This window comes from Malurus melanocephalus, unplaced genomic scaffold, assembly GCF_030028575.1.
Source record: "Malurus melanocephalus ecotype Western Australia unplaced genomic scaffold, MMel_1.1 scaffold_69, whole genome shotgun sequence".
Taxonomy (NCBI): domain Eukaryota; kingdom Metazoa; phylum Chordata; class Aves; order Passeriformes; family Maluridae; genus Malurus; species Malurus melanocephalus.
The window spans coordinates 1,298,574-1,319,765 of NW_026623301.1; the positions used below are offsets into that span (position 1 = coordinate 1,298,574).

Here is a 21,192-nt window from a genome sequence, read left to right on the forward strand (position 1 = left end):
AGCGCTGCTCAGTGCCGTGCTGGGTCCCTGCCTTGTGCTCCCCACAGACAGCTTTAATCTCTCCTGCAGCTCTYCCYGTGGATAAAAGGTGCAMATCAACAGGTTTACTGCAGTCCTCTGCAGGCCTCTGAGGAGGATTCAAGGCTGAGCTTTTTTTAATTATGCAGCAATCATTTTTGGTTTTATTTGTTGCAAACTACCAAACTGAGACCTCTGATATGAGAAGTTCAATGTATAAGGTTGAAAGGAATTTTTAACCTGAAAAAAAAAGCCCAGAATATTTGTAGTTTCCTCTCCCTGGCTAGTGGATTTTTATTTGTCACTTCTTTAAAAATAGCTATGTTTGGGGTTTTTTTTCCCCCCCGTTAACTATTGTGCATCTTTCTGTACCTAGGTGCTAGTTTTTGCATCTCTGTTGTGCTCTTACAATAGATGGAGTACTCAGATGCTTAGTATCTTTTTTGGAGTACCAGATAGATAGATGAATTCTGATTTTATCAATATGCAAGAACATACAAGTGCTCTCATTAGGTGTGAAGAAAACAGGATTGGTGTTGTACACTGTTTTATTATAACCTTTCAAAAAGACCTCAGGTGGTGGCATTTGAAAATTCCCAGTCTGCTGGGGCCMGACACTGACATTGTTCAATGGATTTCTGAAGCTTTTATGGAGGTGCATTGAGGGTTGAGGTTGCAGCATCAACACTGTGTTTATGACTTAAACCACATCCTTTTCTTGAAAAAAAAAGTGTGAAATATTTGCACTTATTCAGCATGTGGCTAAAATAAGTACTTAAAGGAAGGCAAATTTGCACTCAGCTTAGATGAGATAAAGATGATGAGTGGACTTTGAAGGCATTGATATTGACTGTCACTTTTCAGACTGTTTTGGAAATCAGCTTGAACCCCTTTTGTAAAAGAGACATGTTCTTGTGCTTGATGTGCAAAGTACCTATTTTTCATTGTGTCCACTGAGTGTTGTTATGGTTCCTCCACAATTCATGAGGTCAAGAGCTGCATCCATCAATGTCCCTGCCAGATGCTGTTTGCAGTGGAACTATAGAAAACCTGCCTGGTTTCAAAGCAGGTAGTGCATGTTTTTTAATAACATTAGTTCCAGGTCAGCTGTTCTGGAGGCTGTTGACCCTCGCTGTGTGTCCAAGTGTGGGCGTAGGTCCTTCTGCTGATCCTCACAGTTTCACATTATGTTGCCACTGCCCCACTTGTGCAGCTGGTGTGGTGGTGGCTGCTCTGCTCTATAGGACCAGGGTGGCATTGGCAGAGGCAAAAACAAGTCACAGCCCTGTCTGTGCTTGTCTGAATTTAATGTGATTCACACCCAGGTTTCCTGAGTATGGTTTCAGGGTAGTGTGCACAGARTGAAAGACGCTTGCTTGAAATTGAAAATACTGACCCAGAGCATATTTCTGTGTCTTAACTTGTTTTCCAAATTCCTTACAGGAATCCTTACTTATGGGGATTCCTGATTCTGGCAGTATCAAAGAGTACCTACAAAGTAAAAGGTCATTCACAAAAATTTCCCCCTGCTCCATTGTACAGGGTACCTGAGATAATTTTTTTTTTCAGTTTGCAGTATTAATGCAAAAGTCTCATATCTTGCATTGGGTTGTCTGACCTGTTTTTTATTTAGTTTTGTTTCCCAAATTAATGCTGTCATCTCAGCAGCTTGCTCCCAAATGCCATTAGCCTCTGTCAGTTGTATGGACACAATAATGTAATCCCTCGTTTTCTTCCTATTGCATGCATGAAAATCCCTCCTCAGCATAGGGGAATACTGTATGGACTAGTAAAAGTGGACTAGTAGCCCACTGTAGGTCCATTAATTGTCTTTATCTTGAGTTGAAGAGACTTCAGTTTATAACATACAAAAACCCTAGTGTGGTCAGGAACATTTAAAGGTGAGATATTCTGTGTATTAACTCAATTTCTAAGAATATAGAGCGCAGTGCTAATAATACCAAAGTCAGTCTGGGTTCAATCCCAGTATGGGTCATTCACTTAAGGGTTGGACTCAATGATCCCTGTGGGTCTCTTTTAACTCAGAATATTCTTTGAAATCTGTGAAATGTCACAAACAGAAGTAGTTTTTAAACACCTTTCATAAAAGAAGGGAAGCACATAGCAAAATAGCATGGAACTGTATTGTGCAAATTTTGAGTTGGAGTTCAGTGTTTTTTCTTCAACCCCTTGGTATTTTAAGGTTTCAAAATAGACTGAATTAGTTTCWTCAAAGACCTGGATAATGTGTTTGAGGCATCTCAGACCTTTTTTCAAAGTGCTTTGGTCTGCCTTGGGGGTTAGTGATGAGAATCCTTTTGTTTGCAAMTTCTTTTGAAGTTCTCCTTTGGTGACAGCAGCAGTACACTGTGCTGTTGAAGCTGAGAGGAACAGAAAACTGTCCTTGGAAAACTCTAGCCCTCTTTTTTTCCACCACCCTCTCATTTTTTTTTCTTTCTTATACTTTAAATAAGATTTTGACATGCACAGCAGTGTAAAAATAATTACATACAGAATTTTGTAGAAGCTATGAAGTAGGGGATATTCTGAGTATTGGATTCTAGAAACTGAATGTAAAGAATGTGTAGAAATGAAAATGAAACTAAGAAAACAAGATACAATAGAAAGCTGGAGATAATGATTGTGATTAGCTTGATGTTTAAAAGAGTTATTTTATTTAACTGAAAATTAATGGTAAAATCTGAATCCTTTTCTTGGCTGGTGGGGACTGAAGAATGAACTGATGTAGGAGTTTCTGGAATGTTTTCAAGAGCTTGGAGCTGTATAGATAGCACGAGCCCAGCTTTAGTCTGGCATAACCTTGTTCACAATGATGTCAGAAGTCTTGCTTGAGGAATAGGAATCTGCCAGTATGATATTRTTAAAATTGACCAAAATTCACCTTGGGTGCAAGAGGCCTGGTGCTTCCTRGTGTTTGAGTTTCTGTACGAACAGAAAGACATTTGTAACATCTCCACATTTAAGAAGCATTAATAGTTGAGCTCAAGAATATATTTGAATGTACTTGTTAATGCGAGTTTGGGAGATCTCTGCTCACCTGAAGAGGGCCAGCTGCCATTCCATGAATTCCTGCTGCTAATAAGTGTTGTCCACAGCATCTCATCTGCTTGACTGTATTAAGCTGTATGTGTAGAAATTCCTCTCAATGAACAGGATAATTTTGGTGCTGGTTGAGGTCTCTGATAAGAAAAGCAAGGAATTTCTCCAGCTTTTATGACAGCAACATTGTTCATACTTAATCTGGGGATGTAGAATACAAAATTTACCAGAAAATTATGGCTCTTAAGTCTGACTTACATCCTGCCCTGCCAATTGCAGCAGTATTTGGAATTTAGAGAAACATGTGTRCATTTGACAGACTTCTTGATACTTRTCTCTCAGTYGTGTTACTGCCACAAATTTGAAGGAGCCCATATTCACATTTTAAAGAACTTTCTTATTTTTACCTCTTGGAACTCTGTGGAAAATCAGTTAGCTCTGAGAAGAGACAGTGAAGGTTTACTATAATCTGAACATCATGCATACATTTTATGAATATTAAATGAAAGGTAGCCTTGCATGGTAGAATTCAGGGGAATACAATTGCAGAAGTAGGAAATCAGGAACATTTTACAGAGTTCTTCAGCTGAGTCTGGAGCAGTATGATCTACTACTCTGGATATGGATTATATTATCCAGATTGTTATTGCTTGCAACAACTTACCCTTTTTCTGTTATTTTGAAATGAAGGTTTATTGGAAAAATTGGGGTTTGCCTGCTGGAAACTCTTGTCTGCCTTTTGARGTGGTGTCTGTTGTTTATCTCAGTTTTGTAGATGTAGCACAGGGGAAGAATCAAGTGTTTAACCATGCCYCCAGTGCTGCTAGGCTTTGTGGAGGGAATGTAATGTGCTGTGGACAGGAATTAATGACAGAAGGAACTGGAGAAGTGTCTTTGCTGCCAAAGCAGCTGCTCATGCACTTGCAGTCTGTGTTGTCCTGCTGCAGTTAGAACTTTTGATACTCACATATCACTTTCCTGAGAATAAAGGAACTTTTAGCTCTTTTCAATTGTGCCATTGGAGTGGAGCTAAACATAATGGCTGATAGTAATAAAAAGGAGTAGGTAAAAGGCAGGAATGAAAGCACAGACATGAATCTACGCTTCACACTGGATTTCTTCTATTCTCATTGAGATATAACACTAAATAATAATTTGATTTCTGATGAGAAGTTTTAACTTTTCTATGTGGTTTTGTCATTTAGAAAATGAAGTCATTGAGTAACAGCTTTGTGGTGAAAGGAAAAGAAACAAGCCCTTCCTAAGCAGTGTGCAAAAATGTCAAGGTAGTTAAAAAGCTGGCTTGAATAYCATACCCTAGAGTACAACTTTCCATTTCCAAGGCATATGATTCCTTGAGGACTTAGTTGCTTCTGTAAATGTAATATGCCTCACTGCATTTTTAACCTGACCTGGCACTGTGGTACCTGCAGAATGCAGCTCACTGTAACCCAGGATTCTTAATAATTCCCACATAAGTAAAGATCAGCTAAGTGGGCATTGATAGCAGCAAAATACAAGTAGCCTCTTCTCACACTAATGGGTGTATACAAAGCCAAAACATTTTTTATATTTCTGTTCATTTGTTGTAATTATTTTGATAGCTACTGGTTATTTGTATATTTACCTATCAGAGTTTTAAAATGTTGTGTAATATGGAGATTGTGGTGTGCACATGATGGATAATGGGAAAACAGCTGAACTGAGTTACAAGGCACCAAGGGCCAGCTACAGTGGAAAACTGGGCCAAAAATATTTTATAAAACTGAGGCARATTATAATGCAATTCTAATTTTTTTCAGGTCTGAATCAAGAGCAGCTGTATATGTATATATTCACATATATAGAGCTGCAGTGTATATGCACATCTTATTTTGAACTGCTTTATGAAATAATAGAAGTGGTTCTTGTCTGTCACCAGCTGTTATGGTGCAGGAGATGCTGGTGTGCTGCTTAGGTATTTTATGGTGTTTTGGAGCATGAGTGGGCAAGGAGGTGCTTTTGGGGGAGACAGTTTTTGTGGGTTTAGGCCTATGTCATATTTATCTCATGCTAAAATCAGGTATTATCTACTCTCCTTGGAACYGGTACTGTAAAATAAATTATTTTCCTCATCACTTCTGAAACTGCAGTGAGTACTCAACCTGAAAGAGCTAGATAGAATTCAGTTTACTCTTATGTACAAAGGGCCTTTATTTTATAACCAGCCACAAGCTCTAACTGCAGGTAAAGAATCTCTTTTGGCRCAGCTCAGGCAGTGTAAGGAGATGTGTTTTCACTTTTTGTCTGCATTAGGATGGAGGCACTTAAGGTTTTTTAGGACATTAGAAAGGAGAATCAAGCAGTGATTGACTGAGTCTTGGTTGTTTTGCAATACAGCTTAGTTTGGAGCATCTGGAACATTGATTGTTCTTTTGCAGTGTTATGTCTTGTGTTGGTTTTGGCAGTATAAATATTATATGTGCCTGCAATAATGTGTTGGGTAGATTCTTTTGTGCAAAAAAACCAAAAGAAATTTTTTGGAAGTTTGCATTTTGGTTTAGAAAGCATGCCAAGCAGAATTATATCCAACCACATACTGTCGTGTTTTGGGCTGACACATGACACAATATTGCTGTCAACATCTTGGAGCTGGCATCTGTCAACACCAACATTGTGACTTATGCAGGGAGCAGACAGCACAGCTGCTGTGTAGCKCTTTCCAGTGATTTAACTCAAACCAAAATGTCTCACAGTTTATCTGTCTAACATCCCTGAGAGTGCTAAACCCATGTTTTCAAAGTAAAGGATGCAAACATCTCCCAAGTAAGAGGTTGGACTGACAGCTCATTTCATAGCCAATGTCCACTAGATAATGTTTTGTTGCCACTGGTCTTGATGCCTTGCTACAGTTTAAGGACTTTCAGCTGTTCCCAAGGGGAATGAGAGCATGAGGAACAGCAGTCTCTCCCCTCCTGCACCACCAGCTTTACCATTCACTAAATATGATGAAATACAATGAAARGTGGAGCTAATAAGCACTGCCTTTMCAAAGCCTAGAGCAATAGCTCTGATCAGGAGTTCAGCTGTCCCCTTCATTTGGGAAACCCTGAACTTGGTTTGATCATCTAAATGTATTAATTTTGTCTCATCCCTGATGACACAATTTTTAGTGGGCYTTTTTCCCCTTGGGATTGACCTACCATGCTGTAGCAGATGTCCTCTTCTGTTTTTTTTCTTAGTTGAATGCTGTTCTCCATCTCTCTGTACAGCAAAGATGTAGYTGATTTCCTGCTCACTAGAGAGCAACTAGAATAGGATAGAGAAGCCAAAGTACAATTTGCAGCGTACTTAATGAGTGGCAGGTGATGCAGGTGGCTCTGTAAATCAGTGCAGATGATGTGAACCCTGGCATGTGTCCCTTGTCTGTGTGGACAGAACCTAACGCAGTGCAGACTGCGTGGCTCCACAACTGACAGATGTTTGGATTTTTGTTATTTGTGCTGATCATGGAGTTGTTTACCCAAAGCCAGTTGTCTCTAAGTATAGGCGCTACTGATTTCTGACTGGGTCCCTCCATCTTCCCAAGGGACATTAGTTAAGGCAGACTGAAGTGAGCATCTGCTAGAACTGACTTCCCTCCTCAGCTCTGAGTGGTACAGAGCTGATGGGTTTTCTGCATGTGACACACTCAGGTTGGTGCCTTGAGAGTGCAGAATCCTTTCGTTTTTGTGTGTYCCTCCTGCTTCAGGAAGGAGCTGCAGTGTTCCCCTGAAGCAGTTTCTCTGTCTCTGCTTTCCCCAATTCTTGTCAGTTGCTGTGTTACACCAGTAGGCTTCTAGGTCTGTCCTTCATTTCCTTCTGAAAAATCATGCTGTCTTGCTTTAAAGTTTCTTGAGTTTATGTGCCTTAAGTTTGCACTCCTCTRTTCTGTAGGAGGCTAACAGACTTAATCTACCTATCTTGTTACACCTTCCTCAGTGTTACTAGTAAGGGAAAATAAGACAAATTTGGAAGTGTGCTATGTTTCTGAGAGCAGAGATGATAATTGTCATGGACAGATTGTATAGCAGCAATTTCAAATACATGTCAGTGTTTAAAAATCGTATTTCTTCAAAACATGATAGAAAGCCTTTTGAATGAGCATGTACTTGAATAGAGCAATATCTATCCTTTAAAAAGCATAGGCATACATAATTTCTCTTTCAATATTCCTCAATTCTTAGTCAACTCTTTCCAGTAACATTTAATACCATATCAGTCATTTAATATCCATCATTCAACAGCTGACTGTTTATACAGTTTACTGTTAGCATTGCTCTAAGCTTGTGTATACATTTCTCTTGAGTACTAAAGTAAAGCATTTTTAAAACATGAGGGTTTTTTTTTCTTTAGTAGCAGTATAAATATTTAAAACTCAGTGTTTCAYGTTTTATGTTTTCCTCAGACTTTTCAAGCTTGGAAAGCAAACATTTTAACTTCTGGCCATTTAAGTGCTGAAGSTGTTGATTTATGTCTGGGCCCAGTCTAACACCAGGTAGCTAATAGATAGTTTTCTTTCAGAAATAGATATATACTTGTGCTTTAAACAGTCAGGTACATGAATTGGTTAAAGACTTGAAGCTGGCTGCTCATAAGCTCTCTCTAGCTCACTTCCCTTTGCTCTGTAAGCAGAAATATCTTCTGATCTCTTGGTTTGCAAAGTTAACATGGAATATGTCAACAGAAATGAAATATGAAGAGGAAGGCTGGAAATGTAAAAGTCTGTTATGGTTTAAGATCTCTCTTTTGTTGAAATGTCTTTTTTAACCCTCCAATTTATGTAGTCTAGTCAGATAAAAACAGACTCAAAAAACCCAATGTTTTCTGTAGGTATTTTTCCTTAATACTTTGCAAACCCACATGTGTGTAGCAAAGATAACAAAACCACCTGTGTTAATGATTCTGTGTTCATTAAGAATGTAGTTAAAAAGTTTGAAGAGTGTTTCTGTCTGAGTGCTATGAAAGAAGAACTAATCTCAGTAAATGTTTGTTTTACAGAATGCTGAAACTAAGGTGGAGGAAGCAGCTAAGGAGAGTCCGAAAGCTGCCAGACTAACACAGCAGTCTTCAGAGGATAATGAAGTATTTGGTGAGTGGAAAATGTTGTTTGATRTGTTAGTACAAAGAGAATTCCCACAAAGTCCTAGTGATCTACTTGATGTTGGTGTACAGCATTTGAATGCAGGCTGTACAGTTCCACAGAGACCCAGAAAGATGGAGGAAAGTACCAAGAAGAAAACCAAGGGGAATCAGCAGTCTAAAACAAATAATCTCCAAGGAGAAGGAATATTGAATCCAAGTCTTCAACAAAATCAAAKGTTCATGCAGTAAGGGAAAATAAACATTTCTCCATCCATAATGGAGAGGATGAACAGTGGATTCTTAAAACTGCAAAAAGGAAGATGTGATCAAATGTCGGGAAGGGAAATACTGAAACAAATACGAAAGCACTGTAATACATCATCTGGAAAGTGTGCAGATTCATCATTGCAGGCCTTGAAAAACAGGTTAGACAAATAACTGTCTAAACTGATGTAATCATCTTGTGCCAGAAGGATAGACTGGATGACCTTTGAGAATTCTTGGGAGGCCTAGATTTTAAATGAGCTTCTCTTGATATTTTCCTGTAAATCTCATCCCTGCTCTCCACATGGGTTTTGTCAGTAGTTTTATTATTTGATCTAAAAGCCACATTTGACCTTTTCTTCTGTATTAAAATTTGGAAAAGAGACAGGGAATCATAGATTCATAGAATATGCTGAGTTGGAAGGAACCCATCAGGATTGTTTAATCCAACTCCTGGCCCTGCATAGGACACCCCAAGAATCACAGAATGTGCCCAAGAGCATTGTCCAGACACTTTTTGAACTCTGTCAGGCTGGTGCTGTGAGCRCTTCCCTGCASAGCCTGTTTCAGTGCCCAGCCACCTCTGGGTGAAGAAATTTTTCCTAATCAACTTTAGGTTGATTTTATGCTAATAGAACTGCAGTAAAGGAGCAGCAGTCTGACATTAATGCAGGAGAGGTTAGGGTAAGGCTGGTCATATGGATGTTACTAAGGCTGACAAGCTTGAAAATTTCTGAATGAGTGAAATATTTTTGAATACAGTAAGGATTTTTCTTTCTTTCAAGGTACAAAAGGAATGGAGCATGGATAATTAGTCTTTCTTACGATACATGGAAACCATTTAAACTGGTTTTGTTTCAAATCATCTTTTCTCAGTGAGATAATACCGTGTGATTGGCACATGAGCCTGAATTCCTGGTATGAATGTTTCCAGCACTGATCATAAAATGCCAGTGTCTGACGAATCCACAAACGGACTTTGGAACTTGCTTTTGACTTTGTTAAGTGGATGCTGAGGCTATTACCTCATTTCCTTACCATTTACTCCACCAGTTATTTGCAGTAGATCCAGTATAACTGGATCTAGAAAGCYCCATGGCACGGTGAAATGTGCACCTCAAACTGTGTCCTTTCTCAGTGCAGGTCCCTTGTTTTCTTTCTGTGAGAAGGATGGRGACAGCAAAGCAAGGAGGTCTCCATCTGCCTCTTTCTACCAGCAAAATCTCAGGCATTTAAACCTTCTGTATATCCTGGTCACTAGCCCCATGTACCAGTGAGCTACCCCAGTAGTTTGCCAAGCCTGCATCCATGTGGGAACTGTGAGTTTAAGGACAGGAATTAACCGTGAAGCTCACTGTTGGTAGGTTTTATACTCTGGATCAATAAATTCTTTTACTAATTGAAGAAAGTCAATAYGCAGTTGCTATGGGGTCTTTAAAGMCAGTGATTTACTAACAAACTGCTAAATATTTCTGTGTTCCAAACATGTGAATTGATCTGATTATCTAAGATAAGGCACTGATCAACCCTTGATAACTTGACATAACAAGAAGGAAAATTTTTTTCCAGCTCCAAAACCAGTCAGACTACAGTATCTTATATCAACCCTCCTCCCACTTTGCAAATGACAGGCTGGGTTCGGGTTTTTTGTGGGTTTTTTTTGTGTTTTTTTGTTTTCAAGATTAGGTCAAAATGGGGAGGAAGAAGAAGAAGTGTGATGTAAATGGAGTCTGTAATCTTTTGTACCCTGGTCKAGTGAGGGAATCAAAGTGGACTGAWGGTGCAAATGAAACCACTGTRGTTATAATCRGGGAGAATATTTTGACAGATACAAGTTTTTCGTGTCTTGAGAATGACACTGGTGTATTTTACTGGTGTATTGCCTTTCCCTGCAGTTCTGGACAATTTCTTAAAATATTCTATTACATCCTATAGGGGATAAAGGATAAGCATGAAGCAGTTTTCCCTAGGTGAGTTGCATGTTGTTCTGTGGCTTAAATGATTACAGACCCTGCTCAGTTATTCTCCCTCTGGCTTGATCTATTTCAAGCTATTCCTTATTTCTTTCTCCTTTCTTTTTCCCCAGTGATGCTAATTATACCAAGCATCAAGTATGCACCAATACTTGGTTAATTTATAGCTCCAATTTTGACTAAAATCCCTCTTCTGAAGAATTTTTAATAGCCTCCAGTCTCTTTGAGCAGGTGCTTTGAGCGCAGCCTTCCCTTTTCGTGGACATCACTATCTTCTGTGACTTATTTATTTTCCCCAGAGATCCCTTTCCCCAGCTTYCTCTGGACAATGCCACCCCCTGCAGAAAGGTTAGCACAGGCAGCAGAGGAGCCTGATGCAGCCACTCAGTCCSCTTCAGAAGAGGGGCAGCATCTCTTGAGAGCTGCCTGCCTTTTGTGTCCTGGCAGGCGCTGGGAGGAGCCGTGTCCCCCGGCTGTCCCTCTCGGCTGAGCCACCCGGGGACTGGCTGTCCCTCTTGGCTGAGCCACCCGGGGACTGGCTGTCCCTCTCGGCTGAGCCACCCGGGGACTGGCTGTCCCTCTTCGCTGAGCCACCCGGTGGCAGCAGCTGCCAGTCCCTTGAAGCCACCAGGGCGCCTGGACTGCCAGGTCCAAGGCTTCTCAGCAGAGACAGAGATCTCTTGATTTGTGCTCATCTCCCCACTCTCTAAGGTTAGTGTTGGCCTGGACCAGGTGACAATAATGACTTTTCAGGATAATGGAACTTTCTSTGTTGTGGACAGCACARAAGAGATGCAGTTGCTRARGTCYRTTGYATAGAAGATATCTGATGAAGCTGTRCCATTTGAATATGGCAGGGTTTTTTTTTGAAAATACTTCCTTTCAGCGTAAGTGTGGTTTCTGCAGTCCCTATCAGCTGGGTCCAGTTTTTGAAGGTGAACACATTATCTATCGATTGACAATATTATGATGGTAAGGAACCAAGTGTAGGGTTCTCTTTCCAGTTTGCATGACCTGRTAGCATTTTTTGTAGATACAAGCAAGGTTCAATCCACTACTGTAAAGGACCACTTAACACACATAAATGTCTTAGTTTTCCTGTAGTTCTTCTCTATATGGGTAGGATTTAGGAATTACCATTCCAGAAGGCTTTTTTGCATTTCTCTGTAATATTTAGTTTTGTACTGGGGTGTATATGAAATGACCTTGCCAACAAGGAAACCACGTTCTATCAGGTGCTTTTTGAAACAAACAAATAAGTCAGGTGTGTCTTGTGTTTCAGAGAGCTAATTCTCAAAGGCAGTGAACTTTTCATATGGGAGGATGGAGTGGARAAATGGAGCAGAAGGGTAAGGGTATGGGAGAGAAAAGACATCAYAGTGATGGCATTTGTAACTATGAAATTCTGAATTGACAAGTGTTAGTTTTGTTTGCCCTTTGAAAGGATTTTCTTGTGGCTCCCAACAGAGTTCTGTTGTCTGATATATACTGAATATGCATCTGTGATGTGGAGCTAGAATGTCTTGCTTGCTGCAAACTTCTGTTGAATTTGCACGTAGTCAACATGGTCTCTGTTGCAACTAGTATGTAGTCAGAAAAGGATTGTGAATTACATCTCAGTCCAAGGGAGAGAAGAAGAATTCTGGGTATAGTGCCATGCATTTAAGGAAATGGATCAGGAGGTGACTCTTCACGGTACTTCCAGTGATTATTTTCAGAAGTTTATTTGATGCAATGCTGCTCTGCAACTATCAGGCAGAAGCAGGGGGGAAAACTGCTAGTTATTCTGACCACTGGARCATTGGACCTTCCTTTCTTTGGTGCAAACCAAATTGTGATTGTGTTAACCTAGAAAATTACAAATGTAGATTTTTATTATACTTTATACTTTYTTTTCCCCATAGGGTTGAACTAGCGTAAAATTACAAGCAAGACTTTTCCTTGGGGGAACTGTTACATACTGACATATTCTCCTTTCAGATGGCAATGAAAGTCAAAGTGTGCTAACTTTTTGTGATAGAATCACAGAATATTTTGARTTGGAAGGGAAYKTTGAARRTCATCTMRTCCTAACCCCCTGCCATGGGCAGGGACATCTTGAACTAAATCAGGTTTCTCAGAGCCCTGTCCAACCTCACCTTGACTGTTTTCTAGGGATGGTGCATCCACCACCTCTGTGGGCAACCTCACAGTTGTACTGTGAGGTGTTGGGTTTTCCTCATTGTTTGGGTTTGGTGGTRGAGTTTTGTGCTTTGGTTATTTGTTGTTGATGGTTTTTTGGGGTTTTTGTTAGTTTGTTTGGGGGATTTTTTTCTTGTTTTTTAAATAAAGAAGGTGAAATTAACATTTTTTATTCCTCTCTAAAGGAGAGGAATCCTATTGTAGAGCTTTTCAGCACCATCTGCTATTCTGCTGTTTCRAATTGCAGTACTGGGCACATCCTGAGGTATCTTTTTTTTTGTGCAGAGCTCAGATACAGCAAGAAAACGTGCATTCAGCACAATTCCACAGTGACCCTGACTCACTCCAGTTCTGCATGTGCCAATGCCTGCTGCTGTGTCCCACACAGAATGTCCTGTGGGGAGTTGTGTAAACCCACCCAGGTGGGAGAACTTCTCTCTCCATGAGAAGTTATGTAGTGGTTTGACAGACAGTCACTCTCACTGTGGGTCTGCCTTAACATGGTCCCACTGCATCCAAACATAGGAATTTTTGGATGCTGTGTATTGAATGCCAGTTTGGGTTTTTGGTTGTGGGGGATTTTGTTGTTGTTGTTGGTTTGTGTTTTTTTAAGCTGAGGATTTACTGAGGGTTTATAAAGTTTGTCTTCGTAAATAAGAGAATTTGTATTCTGGTCTTACAGAAYATACTTACAAAGGAGTATGAAAGTGGGAATATATATTATTTTATGTTACATGTGTATGGACTCCACTAGTGCTTTTTTCTAGTACCCATTTTTCCTTTTTCAGTCTTGCTTAAATAAGGGAGGGGGCAGAATGTGAAGGGAGGAGCTGGAAGGCCCAATGCCTTTATCAGGAGGGGATGCAGTCCTGTCAGGAGCTGGCTAAAAGCTGAGGGTTATTGCAGTTCAGTGACCTTACTGGGAATCTTCTTTCATCGTAAACAGAATCAATTGTGGAACACAAGCTATGACTTTAATGCGAAATAATGGCAAGCTTACACAAAAAAAAAAAAAAATCAATCTGGTGAGACGGCAAATAGTCCTAAAATAGGTGTTATTACCATGGTGCAGTTATTTCCTCTTGCCTGACATGCAAATGGGGGAATTTAGTGTCCTGTCGTTTTTCATTATAAGCTAAGTAATGATTCTGGTTTTCCAGCTATCCACATATTTCCACTTTCCTTAACCTTCTTTCCCTTTCCCAGTTTCTTGCAAGACTTGGCCTCTCTGCTTTCATTCAGAGACCACTGGTTTATCAAAATTACAACAGCAGGCCTGGGTTAGGTTTCTGAGGTGGAAGGAATAGATTTACATTTTRATGAAAAAAGCCACTTGCTATTTTTTGTGCAGTTGTTGGGCCTCAGAAGTATGGCTCACAAGCTTTCCCTTTTTGGTGTGGTATTTAATGCCCACCTGCAGATCCTTTTTGTCAGGGAAAGGGCTGAAAGTTATGTATCTTACATACCATAAAGTGTTTTTTGCAAACTACGTGTAATTTACTTACCAACAAATGTAGCTGAAGACTGGAGAACTGCTGATAGAAAGAGACCTGTAGGAGTCCAGAGGCAACAACTGGCCAGCTGGTAGGATATTTTGTTATTTTAAAGTTAGAAGCTTTTTATAAAATACAGAATTTTGCCATTTCTACATTAGTTCTGTGGTTGGTCTYGTTATGGTTCATTTTTATGGATTTTCTTATATTTATAGTAGCATTCAAGCATTACTTATTTCCTGGCAGCAATCTGATGCTTTGAACAGTAATGGTAGCTCTTGGACATCTRATTAGTTAATATGCCATTAATTAATTAATGTAGTGTTCTACATTATTATTAGCATCAACTAAATTTTTAAGATTACTTTTAGCATGTCACTGATGTTTGCWGCAAAAATGGTGCACAAGCACTTAAGGGCATTTTAACAACTCTGATTTGGTACAATTTTTTTTCTTGTTTTTACCACATGCAAGCAACATGCATAACAGGGGTCTGGGTTTCTGTCATATCATAGGGACTGGATTTGTTACTTGGGTTGTTAGCATAGGCATGGAGCTGAGATAGCGATGCCTGCTGCATTTTTAGTAGTGGTGGGCTGTGCTTGCTGTAATTAATCAGCACATTAGCAATAAATGACTTATTCATTATTTTAATGCTTGCTATACAGTGTACAGGATCTGGTGATTTTTTCCCCTGTTGTTTATTCAGTAAGAGTGTGTCTGTATGCAAGATGGGGGGAAGCACAATAGGCATTTACCATCCTATTGTTATCCACAGCAAGAATTATAACCTATTGTAAAAGTGAGGGTGACCAAGGGTAGTCTAATGTCATGTGTTGCTGGGTGGTGATATGAGGCTTTTGGCTAATTAGCTAGCCATGAAACAAGTTATTCCTTTCCCAGTGTATTTTGTCATCTTGATCCTGCTAGCAGGCTGCAGCCCAAGAGAGTATTCTGTGTGCACAGAAGTCCTTAGTGTTCTCTGTCACTGATTCTTATGTACTGTCCAGTTGGGTTRAAGCAGGATTTTATCTGCAAATGAATTAAAAGTGCTTCTGAAAGATCCTTATTTTGGGCAAAGGAGCTGAAATGTTGCTGTTGTCCCATTTCCAATTTTGTTGAGGCTGAATAACCWCTCAGTTCTGGTCTGAGTGAAACAAGAGGCAGAATAGTTCTCTGTGGGCCAACCACTCTTCTGTTGGGTTAGCTGAAACAGATGTTGTCATTAAACTTTAATTACAACATGACTCACTTTTTAATGCAGTGGCTRGAGGAGAACTGGAAGGAGTTTTTGTACCGTAAAGCAGCAGCTAAGATTGATAATATTTCTGTGTCTTTAAAAAAAAAAATACAAAAGCCATCAACTTTGGCTTCCTGCATAATAGAAACAATGGAATTTCATTATGTAATTCCTGGATAAAATCCTTAATACCTGATTTGAGCCAGAATAATGTCGTGTTGCAAAAAACTGTATAAAAACACTGGATTCTCCTCAGGCATTAAGCAGTCAGTTACCGTGGTTAGAAAGAGGCACTTTGCCAATAGTCTGGAACCCGTAATTACCTCTGGTTGTGTCTCTGGGCTCCGTTAGGCTGACCATAGCACACATCATGACAGACATATCCAAACCCAGATTTTTTCTTGCCTAAATGCAGAAGACAGAAGCCAGGGGAAAAAAAAGGTGATACGGGGCTAAACATCTTGCCCTCATAAATACAGTAGGTCAGTCAGTGCTAAGTTCATGCTTCCCGTCCAGTRTGCTGTTGAACAGGTGAAATTCCAATTGCTTGCCAGGATCCGATGGGCTTAAGAAATTGGATTGGATTTCTTAATGCCACTTCCCACTCACACCCCCCTTTAACTCATGAAACTATAATTAGTTCTGTTGACTTTGTCAAAACTATAAAAATAGTGAATTGAACTTAAAAATCAAAAATCTATTGACTTGCCYTTCCAACATTAAAGGGTCAGGCTGGAGCGTGGAAAAAGCTGTGGATTTTCTTATGTTTAGGGTGATACCCAAAGAGCAGGGCAGGGCAGGGAGAGAGCCACTGTAGCTGCATCCTCTTGTCAGGAAGYAGTTCTGCAAAAATACCAGGCTGGGTGTGTGATGGGTGTAGCCCTGGAAGGAGAGCCAAGCAGCAATAAGCTCACTGTGAAATGATTATGAAAGTAGAGAATGCCAGCTGTTGTAAACACCCCATGCAAGCTGTTTTGGTGGTGACCCCACAAAATATTTTTATTCCTTTTCTGGATTAATCTAAATTGTGCTTCAGCCTCATGTATGGCGTTTGCAATTGTGTCCACRAGACTGAAAGTTAATCTGATGGTGGTAGCGAGTGAAAACAAGAAGGAATGTACAGCATTTGAACGAGTGAATGAAAATTTGAAGGGCTAGGCGTCTGTCAGTTTCCCCATGGCACTCCCATTGCTGTGAAACTCCAGGGCTCCAGGACCATGTCAGGCAGGAAATCCAACCCATACTTGAAGCTCTGGCTTTCTGTTACGCATTTGTTTGAGAAGGCTGACTGTGGTTTGGCTTAACTCCTTCAAATGCATAGCTCAGCAGCAGTCGTGCAATAGTTCAGTTTTAGGGTGGGACAGTGGCCCTTTAAGTGCTGACAAGGAGGAACAGAACAGAAATTCACATCTGAGATAATCCATTTTTGATGAGGAAAATAGAAGTGAAAAGGACCAGTATTTACTGGTGTGCACACCCTGGTACTTGTACAGAAACATCCTGGTGGCGACAAGACTGCAGTCGCTCACAAGCCTTGCAAGGAGCAGAGAACAGCCATGATAATGCTGCTCTTTATTTCCAGTGCTGTTCAGAGCAGGCTCCCTCTCTAGAGCCTTCCCTTTGCTTCTCTTCCCTGTTGCCAAYGACAAGCTTGGCCTTTTCTAATCCTTTTAATAGCCCCTCTTAATTAGAAGGAACCATTTTTATACTGGATACAAAGTATTTCCATCAAAACAGCAACTTTAAATTAGTTTGAGTGATTTCTAGTAGCTGTCATCCCTTGTAAAATTTTTTTTTTCTTTTTTGGTTCTTCTTGCTGTGGCATCTTAAAATTTCTCCTGCTCATCATATTAATCTGCTGCAAGAAGACTGCAGTAAAAATCAGCATTTTAAAGACTAAACTCATTTGTGTAAACAAGCACATGCGTGGGCTGTGAAAAAATATTTCTAAATATGTTTATCTCAAGTGACTTTAACAGAAAATATCTAYGGATAAAAGAAATCCACAAGAGTTCTCATCTCTGTTCTAAAATATCTGTAATAGGATTTTAYTTTAACCTTTGCTAGTGGAAAAGTGAATGAATGGGCTCTTGAAACGAAAGTGATAGGTTTTGGACACTTAACTAAACCACCATGTTACGTTACAATAAAGACTTCATTTCATTGGACTCAGTGGAGGCAGAATGAAAATATTGATCTTCTAAAATAAATACTTGACATTTGACAAACAATTCCATCCTTGAAATAAGCCTYCTTCCCTGAATGTTTATCAGGATATGGTGGCTCTGTTTACCTCTATGGGAACTCCTTCTTCAGCACAACAACTCTGCTGATTTTAACAGAGCCATGCGCTGGTTATGCCTGAGTTCCTGCCAAGGAGGATGCTGATCTGTGATACTCGAAGTCATCAGCTCAGCCAGCAGGCTTGAGGTAGCTGTCTTGCACATCAGCCATAGAGTGTGTTACTGGGGCAGCTTCAGGCAGACAGATATTTTTGTTTTCTGGCCTACAGATGTCTTGCAGCCCTACAGCAGTAGTAGATAATTGTATTCTGAAATGAATGGGCCAAGCTTTAACTTTTGACATTTAATTTTAAGTTTTGACATTTGTTACCATGAGTGAGCTGAGTTTTTTGGAAAGCCTTTTTGGGCAGGATTGTCTATAGCTATAGACATGATCAATTTTTTTCTACCTTTTGCTTCACCTATTCATCAGGCATAAAATGTGCAAGGATTTCATTATTTTAAGGTAAGGCTGTGGCAGGAGCAGGCAGTAGTGTTATTCCATTGCCTTTCACTTACTTTCAGATGGTCCTTTGTTTTGTGTGTTATGTTCAATCTTGTGTATAAACTGGACATTTTTAGAAGACCCTCATGTTAGGTCTCCAGATTTTAATGCTGTACTATCACATTCCTTCTGCATTTGTCAACATAGGAAGTCTGTTACAAAATAGGCAATAGATGTGTGGATACCAATTATACAATGCCCTAGTCAGCATTAAATGTAAATTTTGAAAGTTTATTTATTTTGATTTATTTGCCAAATTTTCTTGAAATAATTTTACTACTCTATTTCAGAAATATAATTCTGATATTCAGATCTGAAGGCGAATTTGTTTCAAGATTCATGCTTGAAATAAAACCCCAARCCACAAACTGTTAAGATCCCTGAAAAATGAAAGCTTCCCTCTTCTTTTTCYACTAAATTTTTCTACCCTTGCTTTGAGGGATCAGTGGCTGGCCAACATCATCATGAGCTGCACAACCTACAGACGGAGGATAATAAATCAAAAATAGAGGAACTTCACTAGATTTCAGCAGAATTAGGAGCATGCTTCAACACTTTGAAATACGATCCAGATTTTGACTTAGATAATTGGTGGATCTGGGCTTATAGTGAGAATCAGAAGATTCGGCAAAATAACTGTCTCTTTTCCCTCTGTGATAAATTCCCCCAGTAGAGAGATATGACTTCTGTTTCCATATACCAGCAGCAATAAATCTGGCATCTATTTTAAAATCAGTGCTCACCTGATAGTAGTTCATATTTAGTGGCCTGTTTTCAGGATGTGGATTGGAGTGGTCAGTGAGATGGAATTGAGGAATTTTCTGAGAGTGAGAAGCCCAGGAGTTGAGACTTCTAAATGCACTCATGCTTGGGATTTTTCTTTTTCCTTTTCAGCTGCTCTGTTTATTGTCATGGCGCACAGGGTTTTTTTTTTTTTCGTCTGTTACTAAAGTACCATAATCCAAATGCAGACTCACTCCTAGCATTATTTCAGTCAGTATTCATACTTCAGGAGCATCGAGGACTGGGACCTCACTGAGCCAATTGATTTATAAACACAAGAGCATGAGAAGGTTGCTCTGCRCCTGTTACAGCTGAGAGTTCCTGGCAGTCAGACTGCTTTTACACCAAACAGTATTTTGCTCTTAACTGTTTGACAAGAGCCAAATTGCAGTTGAAACTGCAGTTTCGCGATGAAACCTGTTCTACTTGGGTAAACTCAGTAGCAGAATCACAAGAGCACAAATATTCCATGTGGACACGTGCTTCATTAGCAGCCTCTCTAAATGCTACTGCTGCTCTTGACAGAGTTGCAGTAATGTCATACCTACAGCAGTACAGCTCTGCTAGTGATTGCTCCCTGAAGGCAACCATTTAAATTATTCCTCTCTTCTTTTTATATTGACTTGTAATTTTTGTTCAATTCTGAATAATCATGGTGAGGGACAAATGTCTTTCTAGTCTCTAAGTTACACTTTTGCCACCCCCGGGGTTTTTTTGTTTAACAAATGTGCTGATTAAAAATGTCTCCTGCAGTGAAAATACGAGGTCTTTTCTACTGTATTTTCTTAAGTTCTCATGTAAAAGAAACCTTTTCAGCTCTACTTAGAGGTAAGGTACCGCTTAGGGGATTTCTGAGACTTTAATGTTCTTGAAAATTAATTTCAAGATTCCAGTAAAAAAGAAAATAAGAAAAAGAAAACCATGGAGTGTCTTTTGAGAAAACAGAAATGAATGTCTGGAAATCAGCATTTGTTATTTAAAATCACACACTGCTTTGGTTAGTCATTGTGACACCTGAACCACTCYTGGCATATTCAAATACCCGGCTTTTCTAGTCAGCTCCCTGTGTATTTTAGAGTATATTGTAATTGTGTTCTTTATCAGGAATGAATTGTGGAAAAACCTGAATATAAGCTTGTTTGACATTGGGAGCTATTTAGAATTATAGCATTTTTTTCTCCATCTCAATTTGTCTGCTCGTGTTGACATGGTTGTGATGCAACACTGCAACATAAAGACATATATTCTTTAAAGGCAAGATTCGTAATTCAAATATCCTGATTTAAATAAAAATATAACCCCTCCAATTTGGCAAATTCATTTTCATTGATGAAGTATGTAAATGCTGGATACTTGTGGTATTTTTATTTAGGTGTTTTATTTGCTATTTTAATTATAGAATAAAAAGGGTTCTGGAGGTTCTCAGAATGCTGGAAAGTTTTTTTTTTATCTATAATGTTAATTTTTTTTATCCATAAAGTTAAATAAAATACTGTGCAAATAGTGGCATTTTCATCTGAGTGAAATATGCTAACATTTCTTCTTTGTAGAAATGCTAAAGAGGTCACATCTTTCTGAAAATTGCAGTTAATTTGCATTAAGTGTAGGGTTCTATAGCATTTCAGATCTTCTTAAAATGTGGTTGCAATAATGCATTCATTTTAAGGATTTTTTTTATACATGAAAATAAGGAACCACGCTATTAAGCTGWGTCTTCCACAGAGGGGGAAAGTAAAGTTACAGCTTGGAGTAGGGGGAGGAATTTGATGGAGCTTATTTGTGTCCTTTCATGCTCTGTACATTCATCTGTTTAATTYCTAGGCTGGTTTGTGTGTTAATTCASAGAACAGTAATGTGCACACAGTGGMGATGCATAGACAATTTCCTTGTCTCTCCGAAGTGTAAGTTGGAAAGTGTGTAATTTTCTGTAGATTTTAGAACATTTGGAGTTCTTGCCTATATGCTGTTTGTTCTGATGTGCCGTGAATCAAATGTGGTTTGTTTTGTTGTTTGGTTGGGGTTTTTTTTAACATATCTGTGGTAAGAGGCTGAGCATCTCATTTTTGAGATTACTGGTAAACAATGTTCTTAACAAAACAATTCAAGAATCATCAAAGTGCATCACAAGGATGGACTTCAAATGGAATATTATAAAACAAATGTTAAGAGGTAAGAAATAACTCGTGTATGGGAGATGGTAGAACAGGGGCTCAGAATGGAGTAACCTGATTTTTCCTGATTACATTATCTTTGTGTGCAGTTCTTAGCCTAGTGTTTGGGTTTTGAGTGT

At 39.3% G+C, this 21,192-nt stretch overlaps 1 protein-coding gene across 2 annotated transcripts in view; it reads left to right on the top strand.

Annotated features, from left to right (window-relative positions):
- MBP (myelin basic protein) overlaps positions 1-21,192 on the top strand; it is a 111,510-nt gene that overhangs the window by 47,812 nt on the left and 42,506 nt on the right. For both annotated transcript variants that reach the window (XM_057366626.1, XM_057366627.1), the window contains exon 3: positions 8,098-8,188. In XM_057366626.1, coding sequence (XP_057222609.1) covers positions 8,098-8,188 — 91 coding nt within the window. The remainder of the gene's footprint in view (positions 1-8,097; positions 8,189-21,192) is intronic.